The sequence below is a fragment of the Lissotriton helveticus genome, chromosome 10, assembly GCF_964261635.1.
Source record: "Lissotriton helveticus chromosome 10, aLisHel1.1, whole genome shotgun sequence".
Taxonomy (NCBI): Eukaryota; Metazoa; Chordata; class Amphibia; order Caudata; family Salamandridae; genus Lissotriton; species Lissotriton helveticus.
The window spans coordinates 243,474,979-243,498,320 of record NC_136071.1 but is presented as its reverse complement, the minus strand read 5'-3'; the positions used below and the strand labels follow the sequence as shown (position 1 = coordinate 243,498,320).

The 23,342-nt window shown below is 41.7% G+C and overlaps 1 protein-coding gene across 3 annotated transcripts in view; it reads right to left on the bottom strand.

Annotated features, from left to right (window-relative positions):
• Positions 1-17,838: 17,838 nt before the first annotated feature.
• DHRS7B (dehydrogenase/reductase 7B) overlaps positions 17,839-23,342 on the bottom strand; it is a 118,913-nt gene continuing 113,409 nt past the window's right edge. For all 3 annotated transcript variants that reach the window (XM_078665233.1, XM_078665234.1, XM_078665235.1), the window contains exon 7: positions 17,839-18,641. In XM_078665233.1, the coding sequence (XP_078521359.1) occupies positions 18,436-18,641 (206 nt within the window). In that variant the 3' untranslated portion in view covers positions 17,839-18,435. The remainder of the gene's footprint in view (positions 18,642-23,342) is intronic.

The following is a 23,342-nucleotide window of genomic DNA, read 5'->3' as shown; positions in this document are numbered from 1 at the left end:
AGCAGTACACATGACCAATTTTCTGCTCTGAGACCAACTCCACTTCTCATTTTTGCAAGAGTGCTGCCACCTCCTGTTGCCGAATCTGAAGGTGATACGCTGGCTTAAGTGACTCATGGGAGGGCATACACCTTTCTAGAATCTGCAAATCTATTGGTCCATTGTAATGCCCCTTCAGGCCTGTAGAAATGATTATACACCCTTCAACAGGCTCTCTACCTTCCTTTAACAGGGACTTAAAGTATATTTCCAGGTGGTGAAGAGGAGTCTGGGGAGGAAGGTTGCTTGGCCTCTCCACATCCATATTTCCAGAGAAATTTATATAGCTGTTAGACAGTCTAGCCTTGATGAAAGCAAAGCCGTTTTGTGTGGCTCTGAAACATTTGGTACTATTTGTTGAAGTCTAGGGATTGGGATGCTGGTCCCAAGGATTGAGAAGTTTTCCTGCCTGCCTTGAACCTCTCCATGGTGAAGTTGGCTCTGTCACCAAACAGGTGAGTCATCAATTCTTTTTTTCATGGAATCTGTGGGCCAATGCCATTTGGAGGCCATTACGTATTTCGTGTTTTTTGGCAACATGTCTTATGACCCCGAGTGTTGTGTGTGGGGGATGAGCTTGGCCCCAGTTAATTACCTACATCTGGAGGCACCGAACTTGATATGATTGCTATACTGCTTGCTTATGTATCCTCTCCTCACGTTTAGAAAGCGACACATGTATTGGGGGGTTTGGATGCTCGATTGAGTGAGCAGCGAGCTATTATTCCAGCAACTTCTGAGTTCTGCTATATTGGAACCATGACAGGATATACATACAATAATATTCAGATTATTTTTAGTCACCAATGTAGACAGGTGCATTCCTGCAATATATGAATATAGCTTCCTGTGATGATGACATGGACCCTTTGCTGTAACACTCCGTATCCTTCTACAATACACAGATACAAACTAAGAGGCCTTGACCTAGGATGTTACGTCATGTTTGGGCTATCATACCTACATCCCAATCTAATTCCAGTTGTTGTACTTATTGATTCTTATGTAGACTTCTACGTGCTTGGAGTTTCTATCGACGGTTGAGCTGATCCTTGCCTACACAATTTTGGTAAGGCAATGGTAAAGGTTCACTGGGAGTCCCCTACACTAGTTTTACAGTGGTGGTGGTCACTGGTGTTTTAATTGGATAAGATGCAAAATGTGCTTAACTTTTATGTTTTGTATGTTTCCTACAGTGACATATAGCCTATTCAAGCTGCTGGAGCCTTTTGGACAGCCCGCTAGCTGATTGTTTGGCCTAATGTTTATTTATTTAATTGTGTGAAAAACTGCAGGATTCTGCTTGGTACATGAGGACGTCTGAACTACCATGCCCTACAGCAAAGAGTGTGTCACCAAAAAGAATGGGTCTCCTGGAGCCAATCTGTATTGGTGGCTGATTAGCCTACTTACAGCCAGCACAGAAATTGGTTTATGCCATGCCATCTTGATGAGACAGAGCAAAGCCTTGTTAAAAAGAGTTGCAGTTCCGATGCCGTGAAAGGGGCGGTAGTACCAGTGTCAAAATGTTCGATCTATCCTCCAATGTGGGTAGACATACTAAAGTATACAAAAAGTGATGGATGGCATGCTTGAAATAATCTCAGCTACTGATAATTACTCGGGCAGCATCCCTGTCCATCATTATTTTGCACACCATACCACCTCAGTTTGGACCCAGTTTATGCAAATTAGTCTTGACTCTGCTCCAATGGGAACAGTCCAGCCTGAAACTGCAAAGCCGGGTCCTCCCTGAACCGGAACACAAGTAATCCCGGACCGGCTTTGCTCGTTATGGGCTCATCATCTGGGTATAGCATGGTTCCAGTGACACAGTATGCACGGAACCCATGTTTGGCCATACCCGCCCCACTTAGGTCCACATACCAAAGTATGCAAAAAAGTGATGGATGGAATGCTTTGAATTAATCACCACCACTGGTAATTCATCAGGGCTGCATCCAGTCCATTGTTATTTTGCATAACATGCCATCTCAGTTTAGACCCAGCTATATGAAATTTAGCCTTACCCCTACTCCAGTGGGAACAGTCCAGCCCGAATTGCCAAGCCAGGTCCTCCCCGGACCGGGAACATAAGCAACCCAGGACCGTTTTTGTCCTTGTTATAGGCTCATCAGCTGGGTATAGCTTGGTTCCAGGGACACAGTGTGCATGGTACCTACGTCTGAGCATCCCCGTCCCACTTAGAGTGACATACTAAAGTATACAAAAAGTGATGGATGGAATGCTTGATTTAGTTTCAGACACTGATAATTACTAAGGCCATATCCCAGTCCATCGTTATTTTGTATACTGTGCCACCTCAGTTTGGACCCGGCTATATGAAAATCAGTCTTGATCCTGCTCCAATTTAAACAGTCCAGCCTGAACTTCCAAGCCAGGTCTGCCTTGAACCGCAACGCAAGCAACCCAAGACTGGTTTCGCCCTTGGTATGGGCACATAAGCCAGGTAAATATTGGTTCCAGTGACACAGTGTGCGTCGGGGCACACCCATCCCACTTAGTGTGACATACTAAAGTATACAAAAAGTGATGGATGTAATGCTTGTAACAATTCCAACCACTGGTAATTACTAGGGCAGCATCCCAGTCCATCGTTATTGTGCACACCACGCTACCTACGTTTGGACCCAGCTATGTGCAAATGAGTTTTGACCCTGCTCCAAAGGGGACTGTCCAGCTAGAACTGCCAAGCCAGGTCCTCGCTGAACCGGAAGACAAGCAACCCAGGACTGGTTTTGCCCTTGTTATGGGCGCATCAGCCGGGTATTGCTTGGTCCCAGTGACACAATGTGTAAAGGACCCTTGTCTGGGCATACCTTGCCACTTAAGACAAAATACTGATGTATAAAAAAGTAATGGTTAGAATGCTAAAATTAATCTCTGGAATAAAGCTATAAATGGCTGATGATCCTATAACATAGGCAAAACTGGTCCTTGGTTACTTGTGTTCTGACTCAGGGGGAACCTGGCTTGGCAGTTCAGGCTGCACTGTTCCCACTGAAGCAGGGCAAGGCTGATTTGTATATAGCTGGGTCCAAACTGAGGTGTCAGTGGCATAACACAGCCCACTGCCCACTGAGGTGAGGGAGTCCCAAAGCTCCAGAGTCCCCCTCAGCACAGTACCCATACCTAACAGCTCCTGATTAAGACCAGAGGGAGGCCCCTCGGTGTACCTTGCGGGGGGCCCCTCTCAAGTTTCGTCACGCCACTGTGAGGTGGGCAAAATAACGATGGTCTGGAATGCAGCCCGAGTAATTACCAGTGGCTGAGATTAATTCAAGTATTCCATCCATCACTTTTTGTATACTTTAATAGGTGTCCAATGTGGGTCCAGGCAGCTTTAAAACCTCCACTGCTTCCCTGAGGACCACGCAAAAGTAGGCTACCTGAGGTGGTGGCAGCCCTGAGGAAAAGTCCTTCTCTGTTTCCAGTTATGAAGACCACTGATGTTTTGTAGCACCTAGTACTCCACTGTATCCGGCGGACAAAAAGGTTGCAAACAGGCCGCCTTGATGCTTTCATCATCATCATGGGATATTACTTCTGGCATCTGAATATGGCCCAAATCCGACGCAAAGACATCATCAATTGTGAGACAATGTTGTTGTTGTGGTGAAGGCCCAGACTGGGATTCCTCCCTGTACCTGGCTTTCTCAGCCAATTTGTATACCTTCCCCCTAGACCTCATAAGAATGGAGTCAGTTTTAGGGTCCTGTTCCTGGGGAGGAGTTAGTTGGTGCCGAGAGGGCTCAGTATTGGCATCAGCAGCACCAGTAGTGGGGTGGATACATCAGCACTGGTGAAAGAAACACTGGCAACATGCTTACCAACAGTTCAGCTTCATCTAGTGCAAACACACATGTTTCTTGGGTAGAGTGACATCCACAAGCTCTAACTTCTGCTTCCTCCTATTGTCTTGTGATGACTTGGAGCATGGAGAAGAGGATGACTTCAAGTCTGAACACCCACGAATGGTGCCTGGCCCAAATACCATAAAAGGCTTATCCTTAGGCTTCTTGATATCCTTGGTATGTATGAAGGCCCATGTCTCACACAACTTGGAGTCTTGTTGCATCCCCAGGCACTGCAGTCTAAAAACACAGGGGTCAGAGTAGGACATCTGTCCATGAGAGGAGCAGCTGGGGTTATCCCCTGACTTCTTAGGGGGTGACATCCCTAAGCACTGCACAAAAGAGAACTTTTTGTAGACAGTGTAGAAAACATTGCAAAATCACAAAGAGAAGGAAATGGAACTGACTTCAGGGCGCAGCGGTAGCATTATATGGCTCAAGGGATGACACACCTGTGCTGCATCTGGTACAGAGATGAAGCCAGTGCCACCTACCGGTGTGGGAGAGCTGTTGCAACGTTTCCTGATTCAGCCTGGCACCTGGAGATATTCCGAAGGTAAGGAATCTTAGAAGTGCTGATCAGAATTGAACATGTCTTAGAGTTCATGCTTAAAGTCATACAACAACCACTCTAGTGATGAGAAAAGTACACTCAGAGGTGTATGTCATTTTAATACCTGTCAAAGGCTCACAAGTTGTTATTTAAGGAACTTCAGACAGCGACTCGAAGTAGGTACACATACCAATAATGGTAAAATATTTATTATTAGCGTATAACATTATTTTTAGGCAGTATATGTAACATCATTTGATGAAAAAGAATAATAGCAAACATTGTTAAAAACAAGAATACGTTGTATTTATCTGCAGTAACAGTTCAAATCTTTCAATTGTTGGCTTTATCCCAGAACACTAAATCCTACTGTAACTAGACTCTGCTCTAGTTATCTGTTAACAATATTATTAAACCAAGTTAGCAATGCTTAAAGGCACACATACATGAATACCTTTAGTTATTGCAGAGGTGAAAGCATATATGCCCCATAGAGGTCTCTCATTCCATTTCAATCACATCCCATAAGAATGGAGAGCCAGTATCCCTTTTAGATGGACTACTAAATTTGTTGGTCCAAGTCTGGAGATGCAGGCAAGCTGGGAGATGCAAGCGCAGGCTGCAGGCTTCTGTTGTGATATTTTGGTTCTGTCCTGCAACAACATACATTCAGCCCTCAGACCTTTCTGACACAAACTTCTAAAAAAAGGGTTTATAAGAGAGACTTATCCGCTCCCTCTAATTATGGGCGGACTACTCTTGGTTTTTCCCAGTGGTCCAAATCCAATTACAGTGACCTCACCTCAGATCTGAGCACATCAAGAAAAAGACTACTTCATTCAAGGCTTTTGAGCAGGTCTTAACATGTATCAGTCTCTCTCACTGATGAAGAGCTTTATAAGACATAATCTAGTTCAAACTAGGGACATAACCTAATGTTATCACTTTCTGTTCCAGTGTTTGCATTCAGCTTGTAGCTGTCTGTTATATCATTGCTTAGAACGTATAGCCCTGAATCAAAGGATGCAGGACACTTGCAGACATCCATGGTTCCAAAACCTTTAGATGCCAGAAAATGAAATGATTGCAGTATCCTCACAGTTCTATGAGAGAAAAACAACTTAGTAGGTTAGAAAATACAAAGCTTGCATAAAACACACCTTACCAGATGTTATGTGTTAATACCTTTTGTGTTAACAGCTTCACCATGCTATAATTGTGTTAATGTCTGAATCCAAAAAAAGCGTGAAACAATCTGTCCCAAAAACTAAGTGACTGAATATGGAACTATACCGTATCAAATTTTAAAAGTCCTGCTTCGAATTTAATAACTCATTATTTAAAGAAACAGTATGTGGCGCCCTATCAAACTATTTCCGCATCTGTTTGCAGAAGGCAGAAAAGTTATATAACAAACGATTATTTCTCTCTACCAAAGAAATACCCTAATTCATTACATACCCAGTTAATGGCAAATAATAAAGTTTGCCTTATATTAAGGAATAATGCAAAGTTCTTTGGATCTCCAGAAAATCTGGTATGATAAGAGTCACTATTGATTAATAATGTGCAATAGAAATAATGAATCATAGTGGAACTGCTAACTCACTTTGCTCTTTATTTTTAGGGTCAGATGGCAATGCCACTTAAAGTGTCTTTCTTTTCAGTAATTTCCATAATTCGTATCTCATGTTTAACTGCAATGAATTCTCACAGCAGGAACGTCTTCTCAGACCTTACTGAACTGTCCTCCTGCTATAATTTGGTTACAATATATAACAGTTGAGCAAGAGTAGTGTCAGTATCTATTGCTTAAGTTGTATGTTAATAAGGGTAAAACATTATGTCAGAAAGTATAACCTTGTTCTGTGGACGAAACAGTAGCGTTGCACTTAACACATCCAACACTTACTACACACTTAATAATATGTTGGTCAATAGTATTGACAGGGAAAGGGCAATGGGATAAGGGATAAGGGGGGAACCAAAGACAATGTGTAACACCACCCTGACTGGGCGGGCAGATTTTGAAATGCTGTTGGTATTTTGATGTGATCCATAAGAAGGAGCAGCTCTCCACCTAGAGACAGGGCAATACTCACCAGTGTTTTACATAATTTATGTACCGCTAAAAGCTTGCAATTTTGTGGTTTTGAGGTTTCTATTACTTTGCTCTCTGGAAAGGTGGTTTCTTTATTTGATTAAGCCATGCATCATTCAAGTAGTTGTAGCTTTTGTATTGACTATGATGATTTTGCATACAATTACGCTCAAAACATCGACTAAACAAACATCAGTATCTGCAGAATACTGCTGCATGACATACCAGCTACAACTCTTCGAGAATGCAAACTGCCATCTTGAACACTTTCTTCTACATAATAAACAGAACGCCTAAACTGGTTTAGTGCATTATTTTCTGAAAAAAAATCATCCTTATCAGCTAACTAGAATATTCCATTCCTCTACAGTTGACAGACGTTGCCTCTTCCCTATAAGAAACACGCATTTGCAATGCAATCAGTCTCTCCTTTGGGACCCTATGTGTATTAACCTATACAGCAGATCATTGTGGGTAAAGCAACATTTACTGTTCTAATGTGCACAAGGCAGGGAAAGGGTGCAGTACCACAGGCTGTCACTAGGTGTTCCCTTGGACCTTTTTTGGCCACATGAGGCACTGCACTCTTTTATACAGGCGTAATTAACAAAATAAATCAATGCAGCGATCTAGGAGGTGAGGGCGGGCAAGCAGTGTTGTGGGGGGTGGGGGTGAAGGGGAGATGGCAAAGGGAGATTAAATGTGGGCACTGCAGTGTAAATGAAGCGTAAGTTAAACAAGTTAAAAAAAAAGAAAAAAAACGAGCAGTGGCCTCTTAGGGATAGTGGGGGCCTGTGAGCAGTGTTGTGGGAGGGGTGAGGGTGGAGTCACGGGGAGGTTAAACGATGACAAGGGGCCTGCAAGCAGTATTGTGTGAGAAAGGAGTGACTACTAAGTGTATTCACCAATGGAAAGCCAGCATTTCTAAAGGACTGTAAGAGGGACCAATAAAAGAGATGGGCGTTTTTGAAGCCTATTTCCTAGATACAACATGGCTCAAAGAGACAGCTCACGCGGTGTCTAGGCAAGACCTAAAACATAGGTAGCGGCAAATGGCTATGCTATGGAGCAACCTGCTGGTTTGCATCCTAGCAATCACTTGGAAGTCAATAAAAGGTTGAAAACACTTATTTCTGTGGCATATCAATCCTATGCTTCATCCTGGCTAAGATTTAAGCATGACAGTTTTCATGCAACAGCTTTCACTACACGTTACGCAAAATTTAAAACGTTACTTCTTCGCTCAAGTTGTATCAATTTTTTTATATGATGTAATCCAATTCAAACCACCTTTTATACTGTCAAAACCACTGACAGAAAAGAATGATGTATAATTTAATATATCTAAGCTAAGGTACCCCCAACGTACTTTTAGGTCCAGAGGAGGGGGAAGGCGAACATACTAAAAATACTAAGAAACCTCTGAACTGACCTTTCTAATTTATCCAGTCGGTGTAACTCAATGTATATTTAGCAAGGATACTGTACACATATCTAATAATCAGCAAACACTAGGTTTTCATTAGACTTCTATTTTATTCATCATTTTAATTTATGATTATTTCATTTTTCATGGATTCAAAAAAATCTTTTTGGTATTTTTTATATTTTTTTTGTTATTGGAAGATATAATTTGATGTATAATTTAAGCCATTCCTAATATTCAGACTACTTGCCAGTAGCATTCTCATTACAGTCCTAATATTCAGACTCTACTTAGCAGCAGCCTTCTCATTAATAATTTGTAGAACGTTTCTCTCTCTTCTTTGCTTGTCCTCGTACATTCTCAATCTGCTTTATCAAAGCAGGCCTCATTGCTAACTCTTAGGAGTACTACATTGCTCAGTTCCAATTCTGCAGCTTTCGTTAAGGTGCCCACTTTCATTGGTTTGCCTATCTTATGAAAGCATTTCTCCAGGTGCACTGTTGGGATGACAGCCAACTGCATCTTGACAAAAATAATGATCTGTCCATGCCTCCAGAATGAAAATTTGTGACTAAGGCAACCACTATACAGATTTATGTGTTCTGTTTTCAACTTATGTGTGACAGGTCTTCCACTGGAGCACAACTGTGTGCATGAGAGATGTCCGGACATCAGTTGCTGAGTGAGCACACCTTTTGAGTGTTTCTGTGGGTTCTCGCACAATGACTCTCTGTGACAGTGGGATCCCACCTCACATGACGGTGGGATCCTACCTCACATATACTCAATGGTATATAAGATATGTGCAGTGTTCCTGGGACAACAAACACTAAGATTGTACCACACTGCACCACAATGCTATGGTAGCTTACTAGTTGAATCGTGGTTCTTTGAATTTAGAAATTAATGTCTTTAGTCGAAAGTCATTTAATTCTGAACAGGAATTTGGCCTGTTATGTCAGATACTGGGTTGATGGAGTAAATATTTTTCATGATCAGTGTGGGAGAGAGAAAAGCTGGTTGAAGCAAGCAGGATGCAGAATTTTGACTCATGCAAGATCTGCCTTGCTTGAAAAATTATTTCCTGACTGTAAAGTACATTCATGGATCCTCATACACCTGGTTCCACTAACATCGCAGGAGAATACAATCCAATGTTGTTGTATCATGTGTACTTGCCCCAGTGAATTATAGATTTTGGTGACAAATGATACAGAGTGAAGTGTCTCTCCTATGCTGCAAAAATCTTTACTTAACTCAGACAGGGTCCATCACTAACATCTTTGAGCAGTCAGTAGACATGGGGAAGGAATTGAGCAAACTTGTGTAAAGGTTAACGATGGAAGAAGAGCTAGTACTGGTAAAAAGCTAACAAGGAACTAGGGTAACATTTTAGGTCTCCTACTAGGGTCATTCCAACTCTTGCTGTGCAATTCTGAAAAAAGTATGCTGTTTGGTAGTGTGTGTAGAAGTAGCAGGAAAGTAATGTTTTATCTTGTTTTGGAAGTACAGCATGCTCTCATTTGCTATTTTGAAATTATGGCACAGCTAGATGATTAGCAATGGGAAATTGTATGTGTGTGTGAAGCCATGATACATCACTCTATGGGCATACCCTGGGTCCCCAATACACCAAAGAGAACATATAAACGTATGCAGGGAAATAAAAAGATTTTCCTCTTGTGCCCTCAGATGTCAATCTGAAAGCCTGCCAAAGGTTACGATTTCTGAATAGTCATAGTCAGTTTGATTTTTACTTCAAGGGTAATCATGAAAGAGGAAAATAAAAGGTAGCATCAGCATTGTGAATGTACAATTAAACAAGACTTGCAACAAGCCTCAAGTAATGCCAAAGGAGCTTTAAAAAAGTATTACCAAACAGTGTTCAGGAAGGAGGAACAAAAATTGGGTGGAGGTCAATCAAGTTGAAGTAGGGAGCACAGCTCACACAGCAGAGGGTACAGAGTTGTCGGCAAGGCATGTGCAAGGGCTGTGACTGCAACAACCTTCTTTGTATGATATGTGTCAGTAGGGCATGGGTGGTCTTAACCATGTCACCATGTGAAGTGAAGAAAACCACACAAGGAAGTACTAGATATATTTATTCTCAGATGGCCACAGCAAAACATCCAGTGGATAGAATAACCCATCATCAGCTGCCATTCAAGAACCACCACATCACTCTAGAGCTATACATTCCTGCAACACATTCCTTGTTCCAACAGTACCACTCCTCCAAGTCAGATACAACAAATTAAAATACAGTCACTGATGCTCTTCTCTCCCTGACAAATAGATTTTCGATATTTGAACAAGATGTCTCTGAAGAAGGCCACAATCTCTTCCCTCTAGGCCTGCTTTCGAGTCCTGGACTGCCTAAAAATGTAACCCAGCCAGTATACAGTCTTTTGCATACTATGTTATACAAATAAATTGCCAGAAAAGCAGGAGTGCGGGTTTTTCCTATAGTAAGACTGTGAGATTTGTCCCCTACCTCTTTACTTTTGCTGCTTCCAGAATTACAGGTGCGGACACAAGCAGTGCATGCGATGGAGGTGTTTTAGCTTCAGCTACTCACTGTACTGATAATGTCGTCCTTGTCTATATGTAGACGGTGGCCTGTGTCCAGCCTCACTCAGGTAATTTGGCAACAAAAGCATTTATTCTTAAACGCGGACCTGGTTGGCATTTAGGGACAACAGGGCTTCTGTTTCACTTTACCACCCCTCCTTCTAGTGTACCTGCAGTTCAGTTCCTTCATCCCCGAACAAGGAACCTCCAACAAAAGTTTGGTTTCATAAGTACTTCCATTTCTTCACTAAATCTGTACATTAGGTATAAACTGTTTAACAGACTGCACATTAGAAAGTTGAAGCATGCATGTCACCGGACAAACCATGTACACTAACTGCAACAGCCTTACAATATATACAAATTTATAATGTACTGCATTTCACAAAACATTTAAATAAATTATACATTTTAAATACTTTTGTCAGCCCAATGGGGTATGTTATCCGATTTCATATAAATACTTCAATAAAGTTTAATATCATGCCCGGCAACGTTGACGCAAATATGTCCTGCTTATTGATCAATATATGTGTACCTTACCTTTAGCATTTCTGCGGTTTTTGCCAGCTGAGCCAGGAGGGGCCTCCACAAGAGAACAGCCTTCCTTAAGTGTATGATCAAATGGCCACAAATAAGTGATGGTAAGGTCTCTGACAACAACAGGCACTTGATAAGGACATTACCAGATGAATACCATGTCTTAGATGGCTACCTTTATAAATTACCACTTTGCGCACATCATTTGTGACCCAAGTATAAGTGTTTAAGGCATTAAATGTTTTAAGACCAATTCACAGAAAAATTGATTTGTAGATAAAATATTGTATTTAACAATGAGCCCGTGGCCAAAGGATTCCCGCCTACAAAGTTTGACCCGAGGAAAATACATCAGAAAAGGCTGATCCAAGATTAACATTACTGGCCTCCACCTTTTAACAGATTTTACCTTTATGTCAAGTTTTGAGGATTAATCGCAAGTTAATGCGGTAAAACTCACCAGCAGCAAAAGAGTGTGTGAGAAAGCAAAAGCGTTCTCAGAAATTGGTACCGTAGTGTTGGCACACCTTCCTTCAGATACTTTCAAATGTTTTAAATGGTGAGGAGCGTAAAAATGCCAGATAATATTAATATTGGATACATTATCCTTAGGTCCGGCTACCAAGAAGTTTGACATGAAGAGGTGTGCGTTTTTTCTGTCCTCAAATCACCATCGTGTCTGCAATACTTAGACAGCTAACCCCAGTTCTAATCATCACTCGGTCTATTGCATTCATGTTTTCTCCACCGCACTAGAGCTAGCCGATCAGGCTGGAATCCTAAATGGTACCATTTGTGTAATCATTGGATCTTATCTGGATTCAGAGAAACAGAAAGTTAATGGAGGGTCCGAGGGGAGAGACTATTATAGACCTGCTGGTACCTAGTCCCCCAACTAGTCACTAAAAAACATGGAAGGTACTACAGGTCTGACAAACACAGAGGGAGAGAAAAGAAAGTAGCAAATCTCTCTTAGGGACCTAATAGTGTCCTCTTTTCATACCCAGACTACACATTTGATCTGGAGAAAGACAAGAAAAAAGAGAAGATACAGGAACAGGAAAAGGATACCCATCAGCCCACTCATAAGTGGAATCTCGTCATCTGGGTATGTGTTGGTAAATGGTGTCCTCTAGGCTCTACCTTGGAATGAATCCATAGGACTGCCTAGTGATGGACCCAGAACATTACACCAACAGATGACAGTATATGAGCGGGAGGGGCTAAGTTTGCAGTGCTCAAAGAAAAAGAAGAAAAAGGAAAATGATCCAAGTGATTCTAAAAATACCTACAGTGATGTCATAAAACACTTTATTGGGGCTGACCATCAGAGTGGTATGGTTAAAAACAGTGTGCTGATAGCATGTACAGATTTTCTGCTACCCACCAGTGTTGTTATTGGTCAACATGTTTCAGCCGAAAACGGCTTTCGTCAGGACCTATGGTGCTACTGCAACACTTACTTAATAGATGTGAAGTGGAATCTACACCCGCTTTCCAAAGTGAAAATAGTGTATCTTCTCCCTTATTGTGGGGAGAAAAAACCTCACCTCACCTGGCCACTGCTCAGGATAAAAGGAGGCCACGCACTCTCCGTCGTTGCCTCGGAGTAAAGACTGAGCCGAGGGGGAGGTCCTGACGAAAGCCGTTTTCGGCTGAAACATGTTGACCAATAACAACACTGGTGGGTAGCAGAAAATCTGTACATGCTATCAGCACACTGTTTTTAACCATACCACTCTGATGGTCAGCCCCAATAAAGTGTTTTATGACATCACTTTAGGTATTTTTAGAATCACTTGGATCATTTTCCTTTTTCTTCTTTTTCTTTGAGCACTGCAAACTTAGCCCCTCCCGCTCATATACTGTCATCTGTTGGTGTAATGTTCTGGGTCCATCACTAGGCAGTCCTATGGATTCATTCCAAGGTAGAGCCTAGAGGACCCCATTTACCAACACATACCCAGATGACGAGATTCCACTTATGAGTGGGCTGATGGGTATCCTTTTCCTGTTCCTGTATCTTCTCTTTTTTCTTGTCTTTCTCCAGATCAAATGTGTAGTCTGGGTATGAAAAGAGGACACTATTAGGTCCCTAAGAGAGATTTGCTACTTTCTTTTCTCTCCCTCTGTGTTTGTCAGACAGGTAGTACCTTCCATGTTTCTTATCTGGATTCGACAGTAGTTCCCTCTAATCCAGACCATCTAATAAAGTCAGCCCACAATGCCGACTTCCTTCCCAAAGAGCCTTCCATAGCCATACGACAAGTCCATTTGGCTGCCATAATCCAATCTGTTACACACGGGGATACAGGGTCAATCCAGTGTTTACTGATCTGCCTCCTTGCTACTAATATCAAGTAGAAAACAAGGCAAATGTAATCCCTACTCAATGCGCTATGTGTGGTGTTATCCACGCCCAATAAAAAGAAATACGGGGTTTAGAGGTGTGCGTTTTGAATGGCAACTAAAAGCGAAAGTTAACTACGGACCTCAGACTGCACTGATTGTTAACGTACACATGACATCCTGTGGTGACTCTTACACTCAAATCTTAAAGCCCTCCGACCACATTCCTCCTGGCTAACGAAATGCCATCTCCAATATGGAGAACTGACTGGAGCACTATTGTGAAGCAAATTGAGAAACAATCCTGTAAAAAAGGACTTGTGCGCAGCAAAGCTCCATTCCCTTCACATTGGCATCTGCATGGGTCAGGGTCTTTGGAGTCAATTGAACTCTAGTCAGAAAGCATGCTAATAGGGGGTCTGGATCAAGAGGAGGGCAACAGGGCTAGCAGTTCAAGGGTTATTATAATGAGAATCTTGAACTGCTGCTTTTATCACAGAGTCCCTTTCCTCCAACCTAATAGGAAGGTTAGAAAGGTGTCTGAAACAATACGAGTGCTGTCAGTTATCTGTGATATTTGTCAACCCTAGGTAACGCAATCCATCCACAGAGCTATAAAGCAACTGAACAACAGTTCGGTAGTGGATGTCAAACATACAATATTTAGAAATGATATTACCAGGAAACGTAGTCAAACCTGTAGCACTGCATTTATTCACATTGTTTATTAGCTGTCTGAAATTGACCCCCGCAAAACAGAGATCAAGTTGGTTCCTGCCCCAGCCACAGTGCTATACATCTGGGCTACCTCAGAATGTACCTCTCCATCCCTGCCCTACAGGTGAAGAACTCAGGTGAGCTAATGGATTTAAACCTGGCATTAGAAACACAATTATCTTGAAGGTAAACTCTTAAATCTTTTAACGATCAAAAGAATTCTCCCTTTCCTTTGGTTTCCAAGGCAGACCCAAGTAATCATGGACCTTGTTCTGTCTGAGACAAACTATGCCAAAAGTGTTTTTTTGAGCCTGCGAGATAATATTCTGGCTGCCTGCAATGGTTACTGAAACTTGCAGTACCTACCATTTGTAGCCTAAACCAATGAGATCCATGCATGTGGTGCCCATTTTCTTGGACATCCCATCCTAGCTCAAATGTATGGCATCTGGGATGGTCAGTCTCATGGCCGCCTCTTTCAGCAAGAGAACCTTGAATGAAACATTCCTTTAGAGCACTGTGCTATGATCATGAGAGGCTCAAAAAACCTTCTCACTCTGGGTTTCACATCCATTGAAAAATAACCATGTCGACTTGTGTATCTGCTGGAAGTGACTGTGCTAATTGAGCATTTGCTGCTTGAAGACACTTTCCTTTTTATTTTCACTTTTACTGTGTAAAGGATTGCCTTTTCAGCTTAATTCCTGTATTCCTCAAACGGCCCAGGTATTTTGCATTCTTCCTCCTAAAATATAAGTTACTCAAGTTTTGAGACACAGCGTTGATCAAATCTGTCTAGACCAACTTTGATTATTATAGCATTCAACACAACCTTAAACCTGTTGCATTTGTTAACTAATGCTGATCTGGTTACTGTCATCAATTTTGCAGTTCTTTGTTCGTCATCACATGTCTGTTCTCTTCCCTGTGCTAGTCTTGTTTTTTTATGTTTCTATACTTGGTTTCTCCAGCAAAACTTTACTTTGCTTTCACTATTGCACAAAGCCAATCAACATCACTTTTATGACCCTTTATTTGAACTAATAGATCAACTAAACTCATTTTGTACTTTACTTGAAATTCCCACAATACTCAGATGATTCACTAGCTGGCAGAGCATTTACATATACTAACTTTCAATTTTTCCCAACTTTTTTGCCTATTCTCTTTAAATTAGGTATCAATGTCTTGTCTTAGAGTTTGGACGGCAGACAGGCATGGCTCTGGTGGACCTATACGCATGATCATAATCTGAGCTTGGCAGATAAATTGATATATGCTTATCCTTAACTAACTACTAGAGTTTGCAAGTGGATGAAGAGGCCATGCTATATCAATAACTATCTGGAATAAAAGCCTGTTAATGCTTTGTGTTCACTTGACATAATTGAAGAGGGGCAGATGTTTTTTACACCATATTCCATGTAAATAGCCTGCTTTCGAGGAGCTAAGACAATATCAGTATGGACCCTGCTCCCCTTTAAGAGCACATAGCTCTACTCAATAATGATCATGGGGTCAGCAGGGACACATATGTTGCCTGTTGCAGCTCTGAACGTGTCTCCTAGTATTACAACTAAATAGCCAACCTCTATCACACTTTTACAACCACCTTTAAAATGTCTTCCTAAAAGTAAAGAACTCTGCACCAGTTTCAGGTCCCAAAAAAACAGGGAGTAATCCAGACGAGTGCAGAAAAACACACTTTGGAGAAAAGGACCTATGTAACCTGGTAGATGAACTTCTTGAGAAAATCTGTAATGATGGCACTTCATAGAAGAATTGCCTCTTCCTAGCAAAGCCAGAAACTTGAGATGTTGGCAACAGGAAGTGACAGCGGTTGAATCAGAGTTAGCTACCGAGTCAGCATTGGTAGAGGTTTTACAGGCAAACCAAGGGCAACGGAAAGGCCTATACTTGTGGGTAAAAGAAGTAGCCCATATCATAGGCGCCAAGAGAATTGTGAGATGAGGCCCCGGAGACTGCAAAAACCTTGTTGGCACCCCAGAATGGGGAACTGCAATTCCAGTCTGTGAAATTAATAACTGAAGAGACAATCACAAGTTTTAGTGGGTATATATGTCCGCTACATATCTTAAGGAGAGGTAGTTTTGGATAAGGCCTCCAGGAAGGCACGCTCTGACTGAAATAACTAATGATCATGGTTTTTCCCTTGCATAAGGCACCAATGAATCTCAGAAGATGCAAAAATATCCATCATCTATCGCAGAGAGGAGGATGAAGATAATACACAAGTTTGAATCAATTCTTGTAGCCTGTGGTGAAGGCAATACAGATAGTTTCACACCGTCTACATGATTCACCAAACTAATCATTTGGGCAAGTGCCAGCGACTTGGGGGCCAACTCAGACCTTGCAAAAGCTGGTGCAGACATTACACTTCCTTTATGTGTTAATGCTGCTTATTGGTACCATCAGGTTCCACAAGACACAAATATGTGGCTCTGGTCTCCTGTGCCGCAAAGAACATACAAAAAGAAGCCCAGGAAGTTGCTAAGAGTAGCTATCAGGTAGAACAGGGAAACATCGTTTGCAATGCAGGGATTACATCGTTATGACATTACCTCGAGGTTTTTACAACGCAAGTCTTTACAACGACTTGCGCTGGATGGCGCTCTATGACAAGGAATAGTATAATTTACTATCCAACACCTTCCCTACTGTACATAGACTGGAGTTCAAATAGTAAATTATACTACTCTTAAGTCCAGCGCCCTCCAACGCAAGTTGTTGTAACGTGTAACGTCTTGCGTTGTAAAAGCCGCAATGTAATGAACCGTGATGTAAATGTATGTATTGTAACATCATACATCCGGCAGAACACAACATTTTGGATATAAATGCACCTTGGTATTTCAGAGCTAGGCCGCATCACACACCTGGACAAGCCTCAGTGTAAGGCTAACATGAAGCACAGGAAGAATCCCCATGCTGGTTGAATCAGTACATAATGGTTGTCTTTGGTGAAGTTGCTGCACAAGTGATCAGCCCCCGGTGGGAGTCTTTCCCTTTGAGGACAATCTGTCTAGAAAGAACATGTCACCAAACAATGGACTTTGAAAATAGGTAGCTTCTGTTCGTTTGACCACCATTGCAGCAGGGCATTCTCCTAAAATCTTGCTAGCTTGAAAAAGGTTCACACATAGGATGCATACATATAGTGACGTCTGTTCACTGCAACTATAATATATAAGGGTTAGCTTCCCAAATGTGGGCCCTAAAGGACCAGCATTCTGTAAAACTGGTCATTGATATTTACAGCCACTTAGAGCTTTTCCACCAACATTTCAATAACTGGTTCAGTGACTCAATTACCCTTCAGTTGCATGTTGGTGACCCATGTGAAATTAGTTACTGTAAATTCTCAGAGGGATGAGGTCAAGATAGGAGTACGCCTAAAAAATAAATTGTGATACTATCGTAGGAGGAGCTTGCACCACAGCAGCTGTGAGCAGTCAGAAACTCTGTTCCACCATCTTTCACAAGCAGACAGCAAGAAATAAAGCAGGAAGAACAAAATGACCAATGGATTGCCTACCAAGTACAATGCCCACACAGTCATTCTTACACTAATTCTTAAGACTAAATATCAGGTTTTTGCTGCAGTGCTGACTACATCAACACACAGTAAAGTGCTATGCCAGAGTTAACTTCAGGGCTTTTGTTTGCCCACCTGTGTGTGTTAATGTTTTGCAGTGAAGTAGCAGCCAGCAGTGGGGTACAGCTTTGCAATAATTTAAACTGCACATGGATTTGAGCTTTCTCACCCTACCTACAGTACGGTGTTTGTTACCGTAATTTGTATATCCTACATTTTCAAATTAAAATGATATATTCCAGCTTTCTAGGTGATAACATTACCACGTGCCACTACAGGCCATAGGTAGATCTGTAAGTTGGAGTATGGTATGCATACACCTGGAAGCTCCTATGACATGAAGAAAATGTTTAATGTCAGTTCTGCCCAGAGATTGTAGGAAAAAAACATTTTGTCAGCTCAATGTTTTATCAACATGGTATGTCTGTCGAAATTAATGGAAACTTAGGTGGTTTAAAGAATCCACAAAGGAATTTTCAAATCTGTACCAACCTCTTTTTTTGTTTTTGTAAATCAAAACACAATAAGCTACATCCTGAATTCAGAAGTTACACAAGGCAAACGTTTGAGTAAGGGATGCTGGGCGATTTACTTGATCCTTTCCAGTTGTGTTCTGAGCAGGGCACAGCGAGCTGAAAATACCTTCTAGGAGCTCTTGTTCTTCCTCTCTTTTTTGGCTCTGGAGGCCATGAGACTAAAAAAAACTTTGGGAGCTAGAGTTCGTAAGTAAACAGCCAGTGTGGGCAACAGCCCAGCTAGGAGAACATCCTTCTTCTTTTCACCGATCGCGGAGAAGACTGCGAGGGCTACATCTGCCGGACTCATGCCCTCTGCAGTATTCTTGTCCATAACTGCAAAGATAAGAGAATAAAAAAAGTTACTGCTGAGTTGAAAACTGTACCAAACAAAAAACTAATTCTGGTGAAAACTTTGGTTACTGCTAAATCCTCGTCCCTCCAATTGTCAACTTGTAGGAAAGTGCCCTTTTTGTATGGTCACCCATACCCCCCCACCTTTTGCTCCACTGCTAATGGTTATGGCTCTGAAAGTACACTGGAACCTGTTGCCCATGCCCCTGTGTCAGTGGTCTCTCTCTAAAACTAATATATGTGAATTGATAATCCTCAAAAGTCCCTACTATATGGTGCCAGTGGTACCTAGGCATGGGTGTTAAAGGGATCACCAGGGAATGGAAGCACTGTTTGTGCCACCCCGAGTGGCACTGATTTAATTTTGCTTCCATAATCCATAACTCCAGTTATACTTATCCGATTGACTTCGTTTTGGTGTCTAAATTTATATTCAAATCTGATTCTTTTTATAAATTTGTGTTGATTTAGTTCGAGTTGTGTCCATTACTTATGGTCCGTGTTGGTACTCTGAAATGCTTAACACATGTTCCTCCTGTGAAGCTTGGCTGCTCTTTGCCGCTCTACCAGAACTGAGCTAAGGATTTATTATTGTGAATCCAAGGACCATCTTTGGGGAATTGTGAGAGTATTGCATGGTGAAGCCTAGCCAGCATTACCACGTAATACTCCACCTGTCTACACAACTTATGAATATTACCCATCATTGAGGACTATAAACTTCAATGTTTACAACGACTGCCCACCTTGCACTCCCTTCCCTTCCATCGAATGGAGAGGTCTGGAAACAGCTCAATGGTCATACTTTAGTTAGTCAAAGAATGACATATGTTTATATGATTTGTGTATGTGCTATGCTCTCTATATCCCTGCAGTTTCTTCAAATATTTTGAGAATCTTTTTACAAATTTACAAAAACACGTATCAGTAGGTAAAGTGCACATATTATTTAATCTTCATACAGAATAGTGAAATATAACAAAATATTTAAAAAGTGTCTCAAACCCAATTACAAATTACACATCCACAATCTCAAAGCAGAAACTTTTATGTAGCACTTGAGTTCCCCAATACATGTTCCGTTGCTTTAGAGCACATTGATATTTTCATGGCCCGAATTAAACAAAGTCCATTTAATCTCCCCAGGCATTCTGATATACTCCTGTCAACCTTAAGTCGGGCAGCAGAGTTTGCAAAAACAAGGGTCTCTACAAATTACTAACTTTGGTCTATAAAACCATTCATTCACAAAGCTGCCTCACCCCTAATCACTTCCAAAATCTTTTGCTATCTCTCTTTATAAGCTAATGTAGCTCCTCCTAACAGTTTCTAAACTGCATTGTGCCCCATGGTAAATTAATACATTTGAGCATTTATATATACAACAGGGCTCTATACTGGAATTGTATCCCTTACAAGTTGGGCGGTTGCTTCTTCCCTCGTTGTTTTCAAGACTGATCTGAAAGCTATAGCCCTCTGACTGAAGGTCCAACTATGCCAATAAGATGCAAAGAACGTAAGGTGTCGAAAAAGAACTACCCTGGCTTGTCTGATATCCTTCAAACCCCTTACAACCTCTATGAGGCAGAGCTGGCCATCCGCTCAGGTGAACTAGAACAGCCCTAAATGGAGGCGTAGCGCAAGCAAACAACGACGAGGCACCCAAAGACAACGGGGCATCCAAAGGGGAGAATTTTAGTGAGCTGGCTCTCACGCCATTATGGCAGATCTGAGGTCACAGTCACTAAAACAACTGAGAGAATCAATTTATGGCGGTCCTGCACCTTTAAGTGAAGAGAGTGAGGCGGCGTGAGAAGAGACAATTCTTCAATGAGCAATAATAACGCTTGTTTGGAAGTAGCACAGATTAGAAATGACAGCCACACTCCTTACGCAGTCATTAGTGAGTGGCACGACAGTGCACAGAGACATCCACATCTACCATGTAGTAGCAGGATAGATGTGTGTGCGGGGAGAAGCTGTGAAAAAAAGTTAATCAAGGGTTAAGTGATTATAGAGAAAGGGCTGAGGGCCTAACAGAACAAAACACCAGTGATGGCACTTGCAAGTGATTTCACCAACCACACATCATCACCAGGTAAAAGAGGAACCAAAGCAAGTGGACATGGCCACTGCGCTGCTAGAAACCAATAAATGGCTGCAGCTGCTAAGACATGCTGTGGGTAAAAGAAGTCAATGGTCATCATAGTAAGAAGTTGAGAAACTACATCGGAGCTTCCGGAAGACAGCCCCAAGACCTACCAGATGAACAAGAGGTTGGTTTCAACAAATATAAAAATGGGATTGTCAGTACTAGGGAGGGCAGGAATCACCAGTACATTACAGGTACTGAAAGGAGCAGATAAAAGGTTGAAGATTGTTTAAATTCAATAAACAAGAAACGACTGCTCCATGCACCTTAATAATTGTGGTTAGCGTTACAGGTCAGGAGCTCAGCAATTTCCAGTTAAACAGCACTAGAAACACATAATAATCCCACTAATATGTAGTAGACATTTTACTGTCACAACTGCTTGCAACAGATGCTCCATATTTTAGTTAGACTAGAGCTGCTGACATTCAAGGTCAAATGCTTTGCCCACAATCCACCACTGAAAGTGTTAGAAATTTGCCCTTTCTGCAGGGTCACTCTGGATTTTTTTTTCCTTTTTGCAGGACCCTATTTTTGCTTGCTAAAGAAATCTGTGCCCTATAAAAACCCTGCCAAAGAGGTACCAGGCAATGCAGGTTTCAACTGCAAATTTGTTTTGACTGGCCTAAAATCCTTCTTTTAAATATTTGTATGCGCTCCAAAGTAAGCCTTGAGGTCCATTAGGCATGGTGTATGGTAATTAAAAGTAGGACATATAAAGGTTAATTGTAAGCATGTCCTTCCAGTGACTAGCAACTCATGCTATTTTCACTCTAGCAGGGTTGGCTGAGCTATAGGAAAGCATTGGGATACAATTTTATGTTTAACAAATGCTATCTCTGCCTAGGAAACCGCTTCAAACACATTTTTGGGAGCTTTTGAAATTTTTTTTACAAGCCTAATTCATTGGTGAAGTCGGATTTGCAATAAATATTTTGGAAAAATTACAAGACAAAAGTTCTTGGGTGAAAGGGGGCTATTGGGTCTCGCCAGGATAGTCTGGAGGCTGGGTCCAAGACCTGCACCCTTCTATTATCCGCTTAGCTCGGTCAGACCAGCCTCTATCACCAGAGGGTCTCTTGTTGACATCATAGTGTTAGATCCTGCTGTAGAATCAAGTCCTATTCAACAGGTCTGCTTGGGTTTTTCATATGACAAGGGGGCACACTTCAAAGGAGAGCAACGGAATGCCAAAATAAGTTGTATGTATCTACTGTTGCTGAAAGCTCACCTTTGTCCTACCAGACATTTGTCTCTGAAAGTATTGAGGGTAAGGTGAGTGGATGTTGGTGTTAGGTGTGGGAGGAGACTGTGATTACCACAGTACACTCCCCACACACATCCCAGATTCTCAAAGCCTAAGGTTTATGTTAAGAATGTCCAACGTGCAATGTTTGTTATGCAAAACTGAAATATAAAAGGTCTTAAAATAAAAAAACAAATGTCCAAAGTGGGTATGGGTAGTCCCGAAAATCATTACCCCATTGGTGGGTGCATCCACAGGGGTCATTTCCACTCACTAGCTCCTAACAGGCATACACGTGTCATCTTCAGTTGCCCACTTTAGAACACCCCTGGACCAGTGATAAGAAGAGAACTGAATCTGTCTAAGACCTGAGAAGAGCCTAAAGGAGTGGACCTGCTCTGCTTCTTTCCTAACCAGGGCAAAGAAGTGGACTCCAAGGGTAATGAGAATGGCCTTGTGTTAAAGCTATAGGGACCCAACAAGCTATAAGAGGCCCTTTCCTGCCACTCCCCAGCTGACCAGTGGCAGCTGGACTTGGACTGGATCTTCTGTTGACCTCTGCCTGTCACCATGTGAGTCTATAAGTGCCTCCCCAGAAGTCCTTGGGGGGTGGATTCAGAAGTGTACTGCTGTGGTGGATTGGGACGTAAAGGATTAAAGTCAGAAGGTAAATCTTTGACCAGGACAAACCTGCTTAGTGCATCCAACCAGTGCTCCATCGTGGTCAGCATCAAATTATGCCTAGCTCCTGCTCTACTGCTTCTTGGCACTATTTTTATATGAAATTTTACATATTCAAATCTCCGGTTTCCACTTGGATTTCGGTCATTTTGGTGCAATTTTGTTTATTACATTTTAGTCAATTATTCTAATATTGTCTTGCATTTCAAGTTTATTACTGTTTTAGTTCTGAATACAGTCTTTGCCTCTAAGTTTTTTTTAAAACTTTATTTTCCAGTTTTTGCATAAGGAGCAAGGTCAGTCATTACAGTGCAGAATAGAACATCAGCGATAACAAATCCCATGTATAACAAATACAAAATAAAATGATCGCAGTTATAAATGACAGTACAGGGTGCAATATGTTAAGATGTCGAGGATATACATCCAATGAAGGAAATAAGGTGAGTCGCAACAAAAGAACACAGGAGTCGCACCAGGAACCAAGCAATACAGAAAGGAGCACTTTGCAATTAACAATAAGCAGGTGCAATACATCATTAAACCAATCGTTCTCACAGATCTTACATCTATCCAATTCCCTCCGGAACAATGCCGCTCGATT